The following is a 20,817-nucleotide window of genomic DNA, read 5'->3' on the forward strand; positions in this document are numbered from 1 at the left end:
AACAAGGCAGGTCCTACAGGCCCTAGGTTTGTCACACCTGGACTACTTTTCAGTCATGTGATCAGGTGCCACAAAGAGGAACTTTACAGTTGGTTCAGAACAGGGCAGCATGGCTGGCCCTTAAAAGTACACGGGGAGCTAACATGAATGATATGCATGTCAATCTCTCATGGCTCAAAGTGGAAGAGATATTGACTTCATCACTACTTGTTTTTGTAAGAAGTATTGACATGCTGAATGCACCGAGCTGTCTGTTTAAACTATTAGCACACAGCTCGGACATTCATGCATGCCCCACAAGACATGCCACCAGAGGTCTCTTCACAAGTTCAGAACAGACTATGGGAGGCGCACAGTACAACATAGAGCCATGACTGCATGGAACTCTATTCCACATCAGGTAACTGATCCAAGCAGTAGAATCAGATTTTTTTTAAAGGAAAAAATAGACCTTTTGGAGAAGCAGGGACTGTGAAGAGAAACACACACAAAGATACAGACATGCATACAAGCACACAAACTCTACACACAGGTACATTGTAATATTGTTGTATGGCGGTATTATACATTTTGTATTGTAGATATGTAGTGTTAGAGTTAGGGGTTATAGGTCCATGGTGTACAGTAGAGTTAGGGGTTAGAGGTCCATGGTGTACAGTAGAGTTAGGGGTTATAGGTCCATGGTGTACAGTAGAGTTAGGGGTTAGAGGTCCATGGTGTATAGTAGAGTTAGGGGTTATAGCTCCATGGTGTATAGTAGAGTTAGGGGTTAAAGGTCCATGGTGAACAGTAGAGTTAGGGGATAGAGGTCCATGGTGTACAGTAGAGTTAGGGGTTAGAGGTCCATGGTGTACAGTAGAGTTAGGGGTTAGAGGTCCATGGTGTACAGTAGAGTTAGGGGTTAGAGGTCCATGGTGTACAGTAGAGTTAGGGGTTATAGGTCCATGGTGTCCATAGGTTGTACAGTAGAGTTAGGGGTTAGAGGTCCATGGTGTATAGTAGAGTTAGGGGTTAGGTCCAGTGAACAGTCCATGGTGTACAGTAGAGTTAGGGGTTAGAGGTCCATGGTGTACAGTAGAGTTAGGGGTTAGAGGTCCATGGTGTACAGTAGAGTTAGGGGTTAGAGGTCCATGGTGTACAGTAGAGTTAGGGGTTAGAGGTCCATGGTGTACAGTAGAGTTAGGGGTTAGAGGTCCATGGTGTACAGTAGAGTTAGGGGTTAGAGGTCCATGGTGTACAGTAGAGTTAGGGGTTAGAGGTCCATGGTGTACAGTAGAGTTAGGGGTTAGAGGTCCATGGTGTAGAGGTCCACGGTGTACAGTAGAGTTAGGGGTTAAAGGTCCAGTTAGGGGTTAGAGGTCCACGGTGTACAGTAGAGTTAGGGGTTAGGGGTTAGAGGTCCATGGTGTACAGTAGAGTTAGGGGTTAGAGGTCCATGGTGTACAGTAGAGTTAGGGGTTAAAGGTCCATGGTGAACAGTAGAGTTAGGGGATAGAGGTCCATGGTGTACAGTAGAGTTAGGGGTTAGAGGTCCATGGTGTACAGTAGAGTTAGGGGTTAGAGGTCCATGGTGTACAGTAGAGTTCGGGGTTAGAGGTCCACGGTGTACAGTAGAGTTAGGGGTTAGAGGTCCACGGTGTACAGTAGAGTTAGGGGTTAGAGGTCCATGGTGTACAGTAGAGTTAGGGGTTAGAGGTCCACGGTGTACAGTAGAGTTAGGGGTTAGAGGTCCACGGTGTACAGTAGAGTTAGGGGTTAGAGGTCCATGGTGTACAGTAGAGTTAGGGGTTAGAGGCCCATGGTGTACTACAGTACCTTCTCCTTGATGAACTCCCAGATGATCCTTGTCATCTCATCTCCATCCATCTCCACCACCGGCTGGTTCACCTTGATACGCTTAACTGCATCTAAAACCATTAAACATTAAACACATGATTACAGTGACATCTGAAACCATTAAACACATGATTACAGTGACATCTGAAACTATTAAACACATGATTACAGTAACATCTGAAACCATTAAACACATGATTACAGTGACATCTGAAACCATTAAACACATGATTACAGTAACATCTGAAACCATTAAACATTAAACACATGATTACAGTGACATCTGAAACCATTAAACACATGATTACAGTGACATCTGAAACCATTAAACACATGATTACAGTGACATCTGAAACCATTAAACACATGATTACAGTGACATCTGAAACCATTAAACACATGATTACAGTAACATCTGAAACCATTAAACACATGATTACAGTAACATCTGAAACATTAAACATTAAACACATGATTACAGTGACATCTGAAACCATTAAACACATGAATACAGTGACATCTGAAACCCATTAAACACATGATTACAGTGACATCTGAAACCATTAAACACATGATTACAGTAACATCTGAAACCATTAAACACATGATTACAGTGACATCTGAAACCATTAAACACATGATTACAGTAACATCTGAAACATCATGATTACAGAAACCATTAAACACATTAAACACATGATTACAGTGACATCTGAAACCATTAAACACATGATTACATGATTGACATCTGAAACCATTAAACACATGATTACAGTGACATCTGAAACATTAAACACATGATTACAGTAACATCTGAAACCATTAAACACATGATTACAGTGACATCTGAAACCATTAAACACATGATTACAGTGACATCTGAAACCATTAAACACATGATTACAGTGACATCTGAAACCATTAAACACATGATTACAGTGACATCTGAAACCATTAAACACATGATTACAGTGTAACATCTGAAACCATTAAACACATGATTACAGTGACATCTGAAACCATTAAACACAATTACAGATTGACATCTGAAACCATTAAACACATGATTACAGTGACATCTGAAACCATTAAACACATGATTACAGTGACATCTGAAACCATTAAACACATGATTAAACACATGATTACAGTAACATCTGAAACCATTAAACACATGATTACAGTAACATCTGAAACCATTAAACACATGATTACAGTGACATCTGAAACCATTAAACACATGATTACAGTAACATCTGAAACCATTAAACATTAAACACATGATTACAGTAACATCTGAAACCATTAAACACATGATTACAGTGACATCTGAAACCATTAAACACATGATTACAGTGACATCTGAAACCATTAAACACATGATTACAGTAACATCTGAAACCATTAAACACATGATTACAGTAACATCTGAAACCATTAAACACATGATTACAGTGACATCTGAAACCATTAAACACATGATTACAGTGACATCTGAAACCATTAAACACATGATTACAGTGACATCTGAAACCATTAAACACATGATTACAGTAACATCTGAAACCATTAAACACATGATTACAGTAACATCTGAAACCATTAAACACATGATTACAGTAACATCTGAAACCATTAAACACATGATTACAGTGACATCTGAAACCATTAAACACATGATTACAAATCTGAAACAAACACATGATTACAGTAACATCTGAAACATTAAACATTAAACACATGATTACAGTGACATCTGAAACCATTAAACACATGATTACAGTGACATCTGAAACCATTAAACACATGATTACAGTGACATCTGAAACCATTAAACACATGATTACAGTGACATCTGAAACCATTAAACACATGATTACAGTGACATCTGAAACATTAAACATTAAACACATGATTACAGTGACATCTGAAACCATTAAACACATGATTACAGTAACATCTGAAACATGATTACAAACATTAAACACATGATTACAGTGACATCTGAAACCATTAAACACATGATTACAGTGACATCTGAAACCATTAAACACATGATTACAGTGACATCTGAAACCATTAAACACATGATTACAGTGACATCTGAAACCATTAAACACATGATTACAGTGACATCTGAAACCATTAAACACATGATTACAGTAACATCTGAAACTATTAAACACATGATTACAGTAACATCTGAAACCATTAAACACATGATTACAGTAACATCTGAAACTATTAAACACATGATTACAGTAACATCTGAAACCATTAAACATTAAACACATGATTACAGTGACATCTGAAACCATTAAACACATGATTACAGTGACATCTGAAACCATTAAACACATGATTACAGTGACATCTGAAACCATTAAACACATGATTACAGTAACATCTGAAACCATTAAACACATGATTTGACAGAAACCATTAAACACATGATTACATAACATCTGAAACCATTAAACACATGATTACAGTGACATCTGAAACCATTAAACATTAAACACATGATTACAGTGACATCTGAAACCATTAAACACATGATTACAGTAACATCTGAAACCATTAAACATTAAACACATGATTACAGTGACATCTGAAACCATTAAACATTAAACACATGATTACAGTGACATCTGAAACCATAAACACATGATTACAGTAACATCTGAAACCATTAAACACATGATTACAGTAACATCTGAAACCATTAAACACATGATTACAGTGACATCTGAAACCATTAAACATTAAACACATGATTACAGTGACATCTGAAACCATTAAACACATGATTACAGTGACATCTGAAACCATTAAACATTAAACACATGATTACAGTGACATCTGAAACCATTAAACACATGATTACAGTGACATCTGAAACCATTAAACACATGATTACAGTAACATCTGAAACCATTAAACACATGATTACAGTGACATCTGAAACCATTAAACACATGATTACAGTGACATCTGAAACTATTAAACACATGATTACAGTAACATCTGAAACCATTAAACACATGATTACAGTAACATCTGAAACCATTAAACACATGATTACAGTGACATCTGAAACCATTAAACACATGATTACAGTAACATCTGAAACCATTAAACACATGATTACAGTGACATCTGAAACTATTAAACACATGATTACAGTAACATCTGAAACCATTAAACACATGATTACAGTAACATCTGAAACCATTAAACACATGATTACAGTGACATCTGAAACCATTAAACACATGATTACAGTAACATCTGAAACTATTAAACACATGATTACAGTAACATCTGAAACCATTAAACATTAAACACATGATTACAGTAACATCTGAAACTATTAAACACATGATTACAGTGACATCTGAAACCATTAAACACATGATTACAGTGACATCTGAAACCATTAAACACATGATTACAGTGACATCTGAAACCATTAAACACATGATTACAGTAACATCTGAAACCATTAAACACATGATTACAGTGACATCTGAAACCATTAAACACATGATTACAGTGACATCTGAAACCATTAAACACATGATTACAGTAACATCTGAAACCATTGAAACCATTAAACACATGATTACAGTGACATCTGAAACCATTAAACACATGATTACAGTGACATCTGAAACCATTAAACACATGATTACAGTAACATCTGAAACCATTAAACATTAAACACATGATTACAGTGACATCTGAAACCATTAAACACATGATTACAGTAACATCTGAAACCATTAAACACATGATTACAGTAACATCTGAAACCATTAAACATTAAACACATGATTACAGTGACATCTGAAACCATTAAACACATGATTACAGTGACATCTGAAACCATTAAACACATGATTACAGTGACATCTGAAACCATTAAACACATGATTACAGTGACATCTGAAACCATTAAACACATGATTACAGTGACATCTGAAACCATTAAACACATGATTACAGTGACATCTGAAACCATTAAACACATGATTACAGTAACATCTGAAACCATTAAACACATGATTACAGTAACATCTGAAACCATTAAACATTAAACACATGATTACAGTGACATCTGAAACCATTAAACACATGATTACAGTGACATCTGAAACCATTAAACACATGATTACAGTGACATCTGAAACCATTAAACACATGATTACAGTGACATCTGAAACCATTAAACACATGATTACAGTGACACATTAAACTGATTACATAACTGAAACCATTAAACACATGATTACAGTAACATCTGAAACCATTAAACACATGATTACAGTAACATCTGAAACCATTAAACATTAAACACATGATTACAGTGACATCTGAAACCATTAAACACATGATTACAGTGACATCTGAAACCATTAAACACATGATTACAGTGACATCTGAAACCATTAAACACATGATTACAGTGACATCTGAAACCATTAAACACATGATTACAGTGACATCTGAAACCATTAAACACATGATTACAGTGACATCTGAAACCATTAAACATTAAACACATGATTACAGTAACATCTGAAACCATTAAACATTAAACACATGATTACAGTGACATCTGAAACCATTAAACACATGATTACAGTGACATCTGAAACCATTAAACACATGATTACAGTGACATCTGAAACCATTAAACACATGATTACAGTGACATCTGAAACCATTAAACACATGATTACAGTGACATCTGAAACTATTAAACACATGATTACAGTGACATCTGAAACCATTAAACACATGATTACAGTGACATCTGAAACCATTAAACATTAAACACATGATTACAGTGACATCTGAAACCATTAAACACATGATTACAGTGACATCTGAAACCATTAAACACATGATTACAGTAACATCTGAAACCATTAAACATTAAACACATGATTACAGTGACATCTGAAACCATTAAACATTAAACACATGATTACAGTGACATCTGAAACCATAAACACATGATTACAGTAACATCTGAAACCATTAAACACATGATTACAGTAACATCTGAAACCATTAAACACATGATTACAGTGACATCTGAAACCATTAAACATTAAACACATGATTACAGTGACATCTGAAACCATTAAACACATGATTACAGTAACATCTGAAACCATTAAACACATGATTACAGTGACATCTGAAACCATTAAACACATGATTACAGTGACATCTGAAACTATTAAACACATGATTACAGTAACATCTGAAACCATTAAACACATGATTACAGTAACATCTGAAACCATTAAACACATGATTACAGTGACATCTGAAACCATTAAACATTAAACACATGATTACAGTGACATCTGAAACCATTAAACACATGATTACAGTGACATCTGAAACCATTAAACACATGATTACAGTGACATCTGAAACCATTAAACACATGATTACAGTGACATCTGAAACCATTAAACACATGATTACAGTGACATCTGAAACCATTAAACACATGATTACAGTGACATCTGAAACCATTAAACACATGATTACAGTAACATCTGAAACCATTAAACACATGATTACAGTAACATCTGAAACCATTAAACACATGATTACAGTAACATCTGAAACTATTAAACACATGATTACAGTAACATCTGAAACCATTAAACACATGATTACAGTAACATCTGAAACCATTAAACACATGATTACAGTAACATCTGAAACCATTAAACACATGATTACAGTAACATCTGAAACCATTAAACACATGATTACAGTAACATCTGAAACCATTAAACACATGATTACAGTAACATCTGAAACCATTAAACACATGATTACAGTAACATCTGAAACCATTAAACACATGATTACAGTAACATCTGAAACCATTAAACACATGATTACAGTGACATCTGAAACCATTAAACACATGATTACAGTGACATCTGAAACCATTAAACACATGATTACAGTGACATCTGAAACCATTAAACACATGATTACAGTAACATCTGAAACTATTAAACACATGATTACAGTAACATCTGAAACCATTAAACACATGATTACAGTAACATCTGAAACTATTAAACACATGATTACAGTAACATCTGAAACCATTAAACACATGATTACAGTAACATCTGAAACTATTAAACACATGATTACAGTAACATCTGAAACCATTAAACACATGATTACAGTAACATCTGAAACTATTAAACACATGATTACAGTAACATCTGAAACCATTAAACACATGATTACAGTGACATCTGAAACCATTAGACACATGATTACAGTGACATCTGAAACCATTAAACACATGATTACAGTAACATCTGAAACTATTAAACACATGATTACAGTGACATCTGAAACCATTAAACACATGATTACAGTAACATCTGAAACTATTAAAAACATGATTACAGTAACATCTGAAACCATTAAACACATGATTACAGCGACATCTGAAACCATTAAACACATGATTACAGTAACATCTGAAACTATTAAACACATGATTACAGTGACATCTGAAACCATTAAACACATGATTACAGTAACATCTGAAACCATTAAACACATGATTACAGTAACATCTGAAACCATTAAACACATGATTACAGTGACATCTGAAACCATTCAACACATGATTACAGTAACATCTGAAACCATTAAACAATAAACACATGATTACAGTAACACATTATTACAGTAACACATCATTACAGTAACATGTTATTACAGTAATATCTGAAACCATTAAAAACATCATTACAGTAACATGTTATTACAGTAATATCTGAAACCATTAAACACATCATTACAGTAACATGTTATTACAGTAATATCTGAAACCATTAAACACATCATTACAGTAACATGTTATTACAGTAACACACTGTCTGGTCCACCTTGACGTGTTCAGCTGCATCTGGAAACACCAGGTCATATTAAACATTAACAACATACATTATTACTACAGTATATTAACACATGACACCATGTCAGATTCAGAACAGACAACCCCCCCCCCCACCCCTCAGCCTTAAAATGTATCCAACAGCATTCATATACTGTCTGGACTTTGGCACCTGGCATAAATTATGCCAGTACATTATACCGTTGTTGAATTGTAATTGTATGTATTGAGGTCGCCTACAATGTGTGATGTGACAATGTTACTTCTGTTTTTTTGACATTCTACATTCAACACAGTTGGTCAACTTTTACAATATTCCAAATCCCCATTATTTCACAGTTCCCACCATATGTTCTGAAGCCACGACATCGCATTGCTGTGACACAAACAATACGAGGTAACAAATCAAAGGTCACTCCTGCACATCCACTACTTTGTAGCAAAGCCAAAACTTTGAATATAAAATACATTGGCAATGTATACTCTGAACAGATGAATCTATTCCATGCGAGGACGACTGTGCAGTGAAACCAGGCTACCTTAGCAGCTAGAGGAGTTTTGGTTCAGTTTAAAGACTCACAGTTTCTGTGTCGCAGACTCTGGCACACGGCGGCAGCAGGCGCAAACATAGCAGGGTTTTCGGTAAACGTCGCTCCATACCTCGAGACGGAGGACAGAACCCTCAGGTATCCCGTCATGGTTCACCGGAGAGACGGTTATGACCACGAGGACAGGTCTTATATGAATGAATACCCGACAGCCGGTAAATAAATGAGGCTATGTATATTTTATGGGCGTCCGTCCGTTATATTCAACACACTTAAGCGTCACCAATCAAGTTTCCATCCAACCATTTCATGCAGATGAATGACCTGACCTCTGAAAAAAGTCATGACAGGGCTGATGTAAACATGAAATGCCGGTATTTATTTTTTTAAATGCTGACAGATATATTATTCATTCGACATGGTGGGATCTTTTTGTGTCTGTAAAATGTATTATGCGAGAAATGGAGGTGGATACGCAAATACTGATTTAATAAACTTGGAGTCACACAATGATACGTTGTGTGGATCTACCACTAGGACTCTGGAAAGCATGCAATTTTTTAGGCTACAGATAAAATAAACGAGGAACTTCACAGGGTGGTGAATGTGGAAGGTGATGAGCTTGATGCACCTTTCCAATTAATATCGAGGGTCTTATTCTGGTGACATGATGAGCGATGCTTGGCTGCCGATTGACAAATACAAATAATATCGCTCTTCTCCATAATAAACTCATAATGTAGGTAGCCTACCCGCTCTATATCTGCCAGCTGTTAATTAACTACTAATAATATCATAATGTAGGTAGCCTACCCGCTCTATATCTGTGAGCTGTTAATTAACTACTAATAATATCATAATGTAGGTAGCCTACCCGCTATATATCTGCCAGCTGTTAATTAACTACTAATAATATCATAATGTAGGTAGCCTACCCGCTCTATATCTGTGAGCTGTTAATTAACTACTAATAATATCATAATGTAGGTAGCCTACCCGCTCTATATCTGTGAGCTGTTAATTAACTACTAATAATATCATAATGTAGGTAGCCTACCCGCTCTATATCTGTGAGCTGTTAATTAACTACTAATAATATCATAATGTAGGTAGCCTACCCGCTCTATATCTGTGAGCTGTTAATTAACTACTAATAATATCATAATGTAGGTAGCCTACCCGCTCTATATCTGTGAGCTGTTAATTAACTACTAATAATATAATGTAGGTAGCCTATATCTGCGAGCTGTTGACTAGAGCTCATGCGCCAAGACCAGAGCGGGAACATTTGCTTTATAACTCAACAGTTGGTGTTACAAAACCATCAGTACATTTAAAGATGATGGAAACCCATTTAACTTGTATTTTTCAGTCAGTACCTAAACGTTTTAATATTTATCTAACCTCTTACGATCTATGATACCGAGGTTACTACTGCAGCCTACTTACTCTATCTCCATTTACAGTTGAATTAAATTATATTAGCTAGGTTGAAATGAAATGCACAGGTCTACTTGGCAACTAGAATAGAATATAGACTTTATTCCTCCTAAACTGAGCACAGCTCTCATTTGGGGCAAAGGACACCACCAGAATACCAGAAGGGGGTACTGTACTGTAGACTATACCGTAGCACCTGTTTCATAGCATAATAAAAGCTGGGTTTGATTCTTGGAGTCCACCATGCAGGTACTGCCATCTGCTGCCTAGATAATGAAACTACACTGAGGGTTGACAGTTGAAGTCAGAGGTTCACATACACTTCGGTTGGAGTCATTAAAACTAGTTTTTCAACCACTCCACACATTTCTTGTCAACAAACTACAGTTTTGGCAAGTCGGTTAGGACATCTACTTTGTGCATGACAAGTCATTTTTCCAACAATTTTTTACAGACATTATTTCACTGTATCACAATTCCAGTGGGTCAGAAGTTTACATACACTAAGTTGACTGTGCCTTTAAACAGCTTGGAAAATTCCCCAAAATTATGCCATGGCTTTAGAAGCTTCTGATAGGCTAACTGACATAATTTTAGTCAATTGGAGGTGTACCTGTGGATGTATTTCAAGGCCTACCTTTAAACTATGTGCCTCTTTCCTTGACATCATGGGAAAATCAAAATAAATCACCCAAGACCTCCGAAAAATAATTGTAGACCTCCACAAGTCTAGTTTATCCTCATTTCCAAACACCTGAAGGAACCACGTTCATCTGTACAAACAATAGTACACAAGTATAAACACCATTGGACCACGCAGCCGTCATACCGCTGTCTCCTAGAGATGAACATACTTTGGTGTGAAAAGTGCAAATCAATCCCAGAACAACAGCAAAGGACCTTGTGAAGATGCTGGAAGAAACAGGTACAAAAGTATCTATATCCACAGTAAAACGAGTCCTATATCGACATAACCTGAAAGGCCGCTCAGCAAGGAAGAAGCCACTGCTCCAAAAATGCCATAAAAAAAGCCAGACTACGGTTTGCAACTGCACATGGGGACAAAGATAGTACTTTTTGGAGAAATGTTCTCTGGTCTGATGAAACAAAAATAGAACTGTTTGGCCATAATGACCAGCGTTATGTTTGGAGGGAAAAGGGGGAGGCTTGCAACCCGAAGAACACCATCCCAACCGTGAAGCAGAGGGGTGGCAGCATCATGTTGTTGGGGTGCTTATCTGCAGGAGGGACTGGTGCACTTCACAAAATAGATGACATCATGAGGCAGGACAATTATGTGGATATATAGAAGCAACATCTCAAGACATCAGTCAGGAAGTTAAAGCTGGACAATGACCCCAAGCATACTTCCAAAGTTGTGGCAAAATGACTTAAGGACAACAAAGTCAAGGTATTGGAGTGGCCATCAGAGCCCTGACCTCAATCCTATAGAACATTTCTGGGCAGAATTGAAAAAGCGTGTGCAAGCAAGGAGGCCAACAAATCTGACTTACTAACACCAGCTCTGTCAGGAGGAATGGGCCAAAATTAACCACATTTTTTGTGGGAAGCTTGTGGAAGGCTACCCAAAAAGTTTGACCCAAGTTAAACAATTTATAGGCAATACTACCAAATACTAATTGAGTGTATGTAAACTTCTGACCCACTGGGAATGTGATGAAATAAATCATTCTCTCTACTATTATTCTGACATTTCACGTTCTCAAAATAAAGTGGCAATCCTAACTCACCTAAAACAGGGAATTTTTACCGGGATTAAATGTCAGGAATTGTGAAAAACTGAGTTTAAACGTATTTGGCTAAAGTGTATGTAAACTTCCGACTTCAACTGTACATGAGCTGTGTCTAAAACAATGGATCCAATGGAACAGTCCCAAAAGTGCAAACTCCAAGCTAAATCAATGTATCAAAACATTTTCCCCAGGTGATGTCCAATACACTGTTTATTTACACTGACAAAGGGATTCTGAGTTGTACAATCCATCCCCTCACCACGACTTCATCATCTTTACTGTTATTTACACTGACAACGTTATTCTGTAACTACATGTTGAAATGGTTACTACTCTATAGACCAGAGAGCTCTAAGAAATCTACAAAACCGAATACTACTACACAGGAACATTCAGTCTGCAGCTGTTTAAATACTTTAGTCTGGTAAACGTGACCGAGAACCACCGGGTGGTACTCTGAAAGATCCATTCTTGAGAACATTTCCCTATCGAATGACCATTGGTATACCTGACGTACCCATTATAACAGACCTACAACTACAAAAGACTGATCTCTGGTGGACAAAACAAGAGACTTGTCGACTGACTCTCCAGCAGATGGACTGGCGATTTCAGAGACATACAGGCGTAAATATATAAATTGTAATTCCTTCCCGAATGAGCGACTGTTCATGTGCAAAGAATTAGCATTTACATGAGCATAGTTAAACTGTGTGTAGTGGGTCCATTCTGTCTTCCCCGCTCTTTATCTGTCCCCACCCCTTTCCATTGTCTACCAAGCCGTCGTATCGGGCTAAGTCCACTAGGGACTTTTCATTGCATTAGTAACCAATAACCATTGTGTTTATGTAATTATTTAATTACTAAATAAATAAGCCAATTTGTATATAGCGGATTCATAATTTATGCTATGGTTCAAGCAGATATTCAGAATATGACTGATGAGGTATTAATACATTAATAAAGTGACTAATAGACAAGATATTAAAATATCTGAAGAGTTAAATCCCGGAAATAACTCTTTAAAACAACATTTTCCCGTGGTGCCCCGACTTTCTAGTTAAAGTTTAATCACATAATAATTACACAGAGAATTGATAATATAACATTGACTTTAATGATAGTCAAGACACGCCCTTATCTTCAAGTGGCCCAGGAATTGCCAAAAGTCCTCACAAGGATAGTAAAACAAGGAAAATTCAAGGACAAAGGCTATTTTAAGCTTAGGGGTTGGGGTTAAGGAAAGGGAAAATAGGATTTGAAATGGAAATCAAATTGTGGGGTTATGGTGTGTGTGACTGTGTACAAGAGAGAGGGCGAGACAGACCAGCAAAACGTTTTACACACAATAAATTAATGTCATAGCACAAATTAATGATGTACACTGAGACAAAAAGAAATAAAGGCTTGGTGTACCACAGGTGTTAGGTTGCTAACCTATTTTGATTGAAATCACTAAACAGCTGTTGCAACCACAGTATTTCATTTTCAGAGGCTAGAGTCCACAAGCTAGAGTCTTAATAGCAGACAGATTTAATAGTTCCTGAAGTCCTTTAATATAACTGTATAGGACTACAGTTTGTTGTGGGGTATGAAGGTAGGTTACAGTCTAGTTGCAGATGACCTATAATACAATATCTTGTGTTGGCTGAAACACTAACCCAGTATTATAGAATGTATCATATATATATATATATATAATAATGGTGGGATCTATGTGTTGGCTGCAACACTAACCCAGTATTATAGAATGTATCATATATATATATATAATAATGGTGGGATCTATGTGTTGGCTGAAACACTAACCCAGTATTATAGAATGTATCATATATATATATAATAATGGTTGGATCTATGTGTTGGCTGCAACACTAACCCAGTATTATAGAATGTATCATATATATATATATATATAATAATGGTGGGATCTATGTGTTGGCTGCAACACTAACCCAGTATTATAGAATGTATCATATATATATATAATAATGGTGGGATCTATGTGTTGGCTGAAACACTGCCCTTCTTGTCGCTGAAGAAGCTCCTGAGAATGAGAACCTGTCCAATGCTGACAGTGAAAAGGATTATAGTTTCTCCTATCGACCAATAGGACACACGCTCATGGAGGTCCTCTGCTCTGATGCGGTCATGAGCCTCCCGTAACCGATACCAGGTCTGAGAGTCAGACACTACCTTCAGGATCTCATGGATGGACAGACAGGCCGACTCCATCTGGAGAAGAGACAAGATTAATATGAATACATCCTTAGAGGGGCAATCTGCAGTTTAAACAACATTGCGTTGGGGCCCTACCTCTAAAGGCTCTGATTTGAAAGGATTGGGTATCAGCATACAGAGATCTACTACCAAGTTGCTTATACCTGTGGACCTGTTCACATCTACATATGTCAAGTGCCTAGGGGGTGGAGTTAGTCATATATAGCTCTAGGAGTAAGGGATGCTTTCTGGATGGGCCTAGCTGCAAAGGTACCTAGAGGTTAGCTGCGCTTAGCAACATGGATCGAGTGACATACACTAGCGCTGCTTTCAATTGGATTGGACAAAAACAATTAGCTGGGAAGCCAGAAGTTAAATACAATTATTTTTCAACTTACTGACCCACTTCCTCCCTGCTTACCTCGTCAAAATAAAAGTCCTGCACAATATGTGGGGGGAAAAAAATAATAACTTGTGGGTGGCTTTTATCATACAGTCCTGTGGACCGTTTTGGTTCAACCCATTCCAATTGAATGCAGCGCTGGTGTGTCAATAGACCCACGTCGTTAAGAGCAGCGAACCTCTACGTACCTTTCCAGCTAGGTCTTCTGTGATCTACTGTACCGGTGTCAGTGATCTTTATTAGTTATATAAAATGGCATATATATCTACATTATTAGATACACATGCTGAACAAAAATATAAATTCAATCATTTCAAAACTTGTACTGCGTTACAGTTCATAAACATTAAATCTGTCAATTGAAATTCATTAGGCCTTAATCTATGGATTTCACCTGATTGGGCATAGGCCCACCCACTGGGGAGCAAGGCCCACCCACTTGGCAGCCAGGCCCACCCACTGGGGAGCAAGGCCCACCCACTTGGCAGCCAGGCCCACCCACTGGGGAGCAAGGCCCACCCACTGGGGAGCAAGGCCCACCCACTAGGCAGCCAGGCCCACCCACTTGGCAGCCAGGCCCACCCACTGGAGAGCCAGGCCCACCCACTGGAGAGCCAGGCCCACCCACTGGAGAGCCAGGCCCACCCACTGGAGAGCAAGGCCCACCCACTGGAGAGCAAGGCCCACCCACTGGAGAGCAAGGCCCACCCACTGGAGAGCAAGGCCCACCCACTGGAGAGCAAGGCCCACCCACTGGAGAGCAAGGCCCACCCACTTGGCAGCCAGGCCCACCCACTGGGGAGCAAGGCCCACCCACTGGGGAGCAAGGCCCACCCACTGGGGAGCAAGGCCCACCCACTGGGCAGCCAGGCCCACCCACTTGGCAGCCAGGCCCACCCACTTGGCAGCAAGGCCCACCCACTTGGCAGCAAGGCCCACCCACTTGGCAGCCAGGCCCACCCACTTGGCAGCCAGGCCCACCCACTTGGCAGCCAGGCCCACCCACTTGGCAGCCAGGCCCACCCACTTGGCAGCCAGGCCCACCCACTGGGAGCAAGGCCCACCCACTTGGCAGCCAGGCCCACCCACTTGGCAGCAAGGCCCACCCACTGGGGAGCAAGGCCCACCCACTGGGGAGCAAGGCCCACTTGGCAGCCAGGCCCACCCACTTGGCAGCCAGGCCCACCCACTTGGCAGCCAGGCCAGGCCAGTGGGTGAATGCAGCGCTGGTGTGTCAATAGACCCACGTCGTTAAGAGCAGCGAACCTCTACGTACCTTTCCAGCTAGGTCTTCTGTGATCTACTGTACCGGTGTCAGTGATCTTTATTAGTTATATAAAATGGCATATATATCTACATTATTAGATACACATGCTGAACAAAAATATAAATTCAATCATTTCAAAACTTGTACTGCGTTACAGTTCATAAACATTAAATCTGTCAATTGAAATTCATTAGGCCTTAATCTATGGATTTCACCTGATTGGGCATAGGCCCACCCACTGGGGAGCAAGGCCCACCCACTTGGCAGCCAGGCCCACCCACTGGGGAGCAAGGCCCACCCACTTGGCAGCCAGGCCCACCCACTGGGGAGCAAGGCCCACCCACTAGGCAGCCAGGCCCACCCACTGGAGAGCAAGGCCCACCCACTAGGCAGCCAGGCCCACCCACTGGAGAGCCAGGCCCACCCACTGGAGAGCCAGGCCCACCCACTGGAGAGCCAGGCCCACCCACTGGAGAGCAAGGCCCACCCACTGGAGAGCAAGGCCCACCCACTGGAGAGCAAGGCCCACCCACTGGAGAGCAAGGCCCACCCACTGGAGAGCAAGGCCCACCCACTTGGCAGCCAGGCCCACCCACTTGGCAGCCAGGCCCACCCACTTGGCAGCCAGGCCCACCCACTGGGGAGCAAGGCCCACCCACTGGGGAGCAAGGCCCACCCACTGGGGAGCAAGGCCCACCCACTGGGCAGCCAGGCCCACCCACTGGGCAGCAAGGCCCACCCACTTGGCAGCCAGGCCCACCCACTTGGCAGCCAGGCCCACCCACTTGGCAGCCAGGCCCACCCACTTGGCAGCCAGGCCCACCCACTGGGCAGCAAGGCCCACCCACTGGGGAGCAAGGCCCACCCACTGGGGAGCAAGGCCCACCCACTTGGCAGCCAGGCCCACCCACTTGGCAGCCAGGCCCACCCACTTGGCAGCCAGGCCCACCCACTGGGGAGCCAGGCCCACCCACTGGGGAGCAAGGCCCACCCACTGGGGAGCAAGGCCCACCCACTGGGGAGCCAGGCCCACCCACTGGGGAGCCAGGCCCACCCACTGGGGAGCCAGGCCCACCCACTTGGCAGCCAGGCCCACCCACTTGGCAGCCAGGCCCACCCACTTGGCAGCCAGGCCCACCCACTTGGCAGCCAGGCCCACCCACTTGGCAGCCAGGCCCACCCACTTGGCAGCCAGGCCCACCCACTGGCAGCCAGGCCCACCCACTTGGCAGCCAGGCCCACCCACTTGGCAGCAAGGCCCACCCACTTGGCAGCAAGGCCCACCCACTGGGGAGCAAGGCCCACCCACTGGGGAGCAAGGCCCACCCACTTGGCAGCCAGGCCCACCCACTGGGGAGCAAGGCCCACCCACTGGGCAGCCAGGCCCACCCACTTGGCAGCAAGGCCCACCCACTGGGCAGCAAGGCCCACCCACTGGGCAGCCAGGCCCACCCACTGGGGAGCAAGGCCCACCCACTTGGCAGCCAGGCCCACCCACTTGGCAGCCAGGCCCACCAACTGGAGAGCAAGGCCCACCCACTTGGCAGCCAGGCCCACCCACTGGGGAGCAAGGCCCTGTCAATCCAAATGAGTTCTTCCCCACAAAAGGGTTTTATTACAGACAGAAATACTCCTCAGGACCCCCTCAGATGATCCTGCAGGTGAAGAAGCCGAATGTGGGGGTTCTGGGCTGGCATGGTTACATGTGGTCTGTGGTTGAGGCCGGTTGGACGATGTTGGAGGCGGCTTATGGTAGCGAAATGAACATTCAATTCTCTGGCAACAGCTCGTGGACATTCCTGCAGTCAGCATGCCAATTGCACGCTCCCTCAAAACATCTGTGGCATGGTGTTGTCTGACTAAACTGCACATTTTAAAAGTGGCCTTTTACTGTCCCTAGCAGAAGGTGCACCTGTGTAATGATCATGCCGTTTAGTCAGCTTCTTGAATGCCACACCTGTCAGGTGGATGGATTATCTTGGCAAAGGAGAAATGCTCACTAACAGGGATGTAAACCAATGTGCGCACAAAATTTGAGCAAAATAAGCCTTTTGTGCGTACGGAACATTTCTGGGATTTATATTTCAGCTCATGATACATGGGACCAACACTTTACTTGTTGCGTTTATATTGTATTTTTATATACAGTGCATTCGGAAAGTATTCAGACCCCTTCCCCACATTTTGCGATGTTACTTTATTCTAAAATGACAAAGCAATAACAGGTTAGAATTTCTCAAATGTTTTAGAATAAGGCTGTAACAAAATGTGGAAAAAGTCAAGGGGTCTGAATATTTTCAGAATACACTGTATATAGTATTATATTATGATCTTACATGGGTTAGGGTTGTGCCGTGGCGGAGATCTTTGCGGGCTATACTCAGCCTTGTCTCAGGATGGTAAGTTGGTGATTGAATATATCCCTCTAGTGGTGTGGGGGCTGTGCTTTGGCAAAGTGGGTGGGGTTATATCCGTCCTGTTTGGCCCTGTCCGAGGGTGTCCTCGGATGGGGCCACAGTGTCTCCTGACCCCTCCAGTATTTATGCTGCAGTAGTTTGTGTCGGGGGGCTAGGGTCAGTTTGTTATATCTGGAGTACTTCTCCTGTCCTATTCGGTGTCCTGTGCTCTCTCTAATTCTCTCTCTCGGAGGACCTGAGCCCTAGGACCGTGCCTCAGGACTACCTGACATGATGACGCCTTGCTGTCCCCAGTCCACCTGGCCGTGCTGCTGCTCCAGTTTCAACTGTTCTGCCTTATTATTATTGGACCATGCTGGTCATTTATGAACATTTGAACATCTTGGCCATGTTATGTTATAATCTCCACCCCGGCACAGCCAGAAGAGGACTGGCCACCTCACATAGCCTGGTTCCTCTCTAGGTTTCTTCCTAGGTTTTGGCCTTTCTAGTGAGTTTTTCCTAGCCACCGTGCTTCTACACCTGCATTGCTTGTTGTTTGGGGTTTTAGGCTGGGTTTCTGTACAGCACTTTGAGATATCAGCTGATGTACAAAGGGCTATATAAATAAATTTGATTTGATTTTAATTTGATCTTACCTGTGTCAGTCAAATGTATATGTAATATAATTTGTCTAATATAGTTATAACATTGTTTTACCTGTGTTAGGGCTGTGTCTCTGTTCATGTCAGGCAGTAGGGGTCTCTCCTCTCCAGACCTGAAGTCCAGGTAGACTGTCTTGTGGGAGAAGGTAGAGAACTCATTGCTGAAGCAGACCTTGTAGGTTCCTTTCATAGTGGTGGTGTGAGAGAAGCTATCGTACTGCTTCTTCCTCTCCTGATACAGGACGTTATTCACTGGATCTGTTACAAAGCAGTCCACATCATAGTTCCCTCCTGCAATCACCTGGTATATACAACATGGAAAGATTAGGATGATGGTAAGGAAACACATTTAGAGTAATTCAGCCCTTACGAAAAAAGACTGCAGTCAGAGTGCAGTACAACTGCAGTATGCTGCAAATACTGCTTACAAAATACGTTTTAATTACTGCAGTAATTTTGCAGTGTAACTGCAGTTAGAGAGCTGTATAACAACAGTAACTCTGCACTTTTACTGAGGTTTCAAAACGGCAATATTTTCGTGCTTTCTTCAGGGAGCGTGAAGGGACAATTAGAGCATGGGATCAGATAAAGCAGTCCAATGCACTAACTAACTCAACCATATGGGGAAATGGCATCAGAACTCCACGTATTGAATCACTTACTTGAAAGTCTAGGTCAAACTTCACTCCATTCTGGAGCTCTTCATAGAAACATTGCTTGTCGTTATCAGGTAACTCAAACGTCAATTCCGTGGAACAAACAACGATCACATGCAACATCAAACTACACAGTCCAAGGGAACGCATTCTGTAGGACAAATGCTATGAAAATGTGGTTATAAACGAAAGCTACAACAACAAACAGTTGAAGTCGCAACCAGTCACTTCTTCAATGTTCATGTGATGACAGGGAGATATAAAAAAAAAAGTTTGGAAATCTCCCACCCATAGAGAACGATAGAGAAAGCATATATTGTTCCTATTTTGGCGTCTGAGCGCACAGAAAACACCATTGAGAAGATCTCAATTTGAAATAGTATTTTTTTTCTTCGCGATTGGCCGATCTCACCCAATGACGCTTTTGGATATGATAGGGTAATTAGGAGGGATCAGACAATAAAGTTAGAAGCCCCACCCAGTTGAATACGTTAAAATGGTGGAAGCCATCAATGACGCTGTCTATGTCAAAATACATTTTTGGCTACTAGAGGCCTCTATCATTCTCTATACTCCCACCATAACCGACGTGGCATCAAAACAAAACACTTCCGGATCACGATTATTTTTTACAAAGTATTGTATTTTATTTTATACAATTTGAACCATGTTCA

The 20,817-nt window shown here is 41.0% G+C and overlaps 2 protein-coding genes across 3 annotated transcripts in view; both read right to left on the reverse strand.

Moving 5' to 3' along the window:
* The window catches only part of LOC127929364 (isocitrate dehydrogenase [NADP], mitochondrial-like), a 93,173-nt gene extending 83,488 nt beyond the window's left edge, over positions 1-9,685 (reverse strand). Inside the window, exons 1-2 of the mRNA XM_052517330.1 lie at positions 9,375-9,685; positions 1,816-1,907 (exon numbers count right to left, since the gene is read on the reverse strand). Coding sequence (XP_052373290.1) covers positions 1,816-1,907; positions 9,375-9,492 — 210 coding nt within the window. The 5' untranslated portion in view covers positions 9,493-9,685. The remainder of the gene's footprint in view (positions 1-1,815; positions 1,908-9,374) is intronic.
* A 3,949-nt stretch (positions 9,686-13,634) lies between these two features.
* On the reverse strand, positions 13,635-20,488 carry tmed3 (transmembrane p24 trafficking protein 3). 2 transcript variants are annotated; one of them, XM_052517332.1, is made up of 4 exons: positions 20,150-20,488; positions 19,543-19,788; positions 14,512-14,771; positions 13,635-14,297 (listed from the first exon to the last, which is right to left on the reverse strand). In XM_052517332.1, exons 1-3 carry the CDS (start codon positions 20,291-20,293, stop codon positions 14,538-14,540), a joined length of 624 nt encoding a protein of 207 aa, XP_052373292.1. In that variant the 5' UTR covers positions 20,294-20,488; the 3' UTR covers positions 13,635-14,297; positions 14,512-14,537. The 2 variants fall into 2 exon arrangements, with proteins under 2 accessions (XP_052373292.1, XP_052373291.1); XM_052517331.1 differs by having other exon boundaries at positions 13,635-14,771; positions 20,150-20,487.
* Positions 20,489-20,817: the final 329 nt, after the last annotated feature.

Source organism: Oncorhynchus keta, unplaced genomic scaffold (genome assembly GCF_023373465.1).
Source record: "Oncorhynchus keta strain PuntledgeMale-10-30-2019 unplaced genomic scaffold, Oket_V2 Un_scaffold_6846_pilon_pilon, whole genome shotgun sequence".
Classification (NCBI taxonomy): Eukaryota; Metazoa; Chordata; class Actinopteri; order Salmoniformes; family Salmonidae; genus Oncorhynchus; species Oncorhynchus keta.

Bases quoted from the DNA above. Each gene is read 5' to 3' on its own strand.
- tmed3 (XM_052517332.1), bottom strand. From the start codon at position 20,293: ATGCGTTCCCTTGGACTGTGTAGTTTGATGTTGCATGTGATCGTTGTT. The intron at 19,789-20,149 runs GTAAGTGATTCA...TGTATATACCAG, and splicing joins AGTTTGACCTAGACTTTCAA to GTGATTGCAGGAGGGAACTA. The intron at 14,772-19,542 runs GTAAAACAATGT...TCTCTTCTCCAG, and splicing joins GAGACACAGCCCTAACACAG to ATGGAGTCGGCCTGTCTGTC.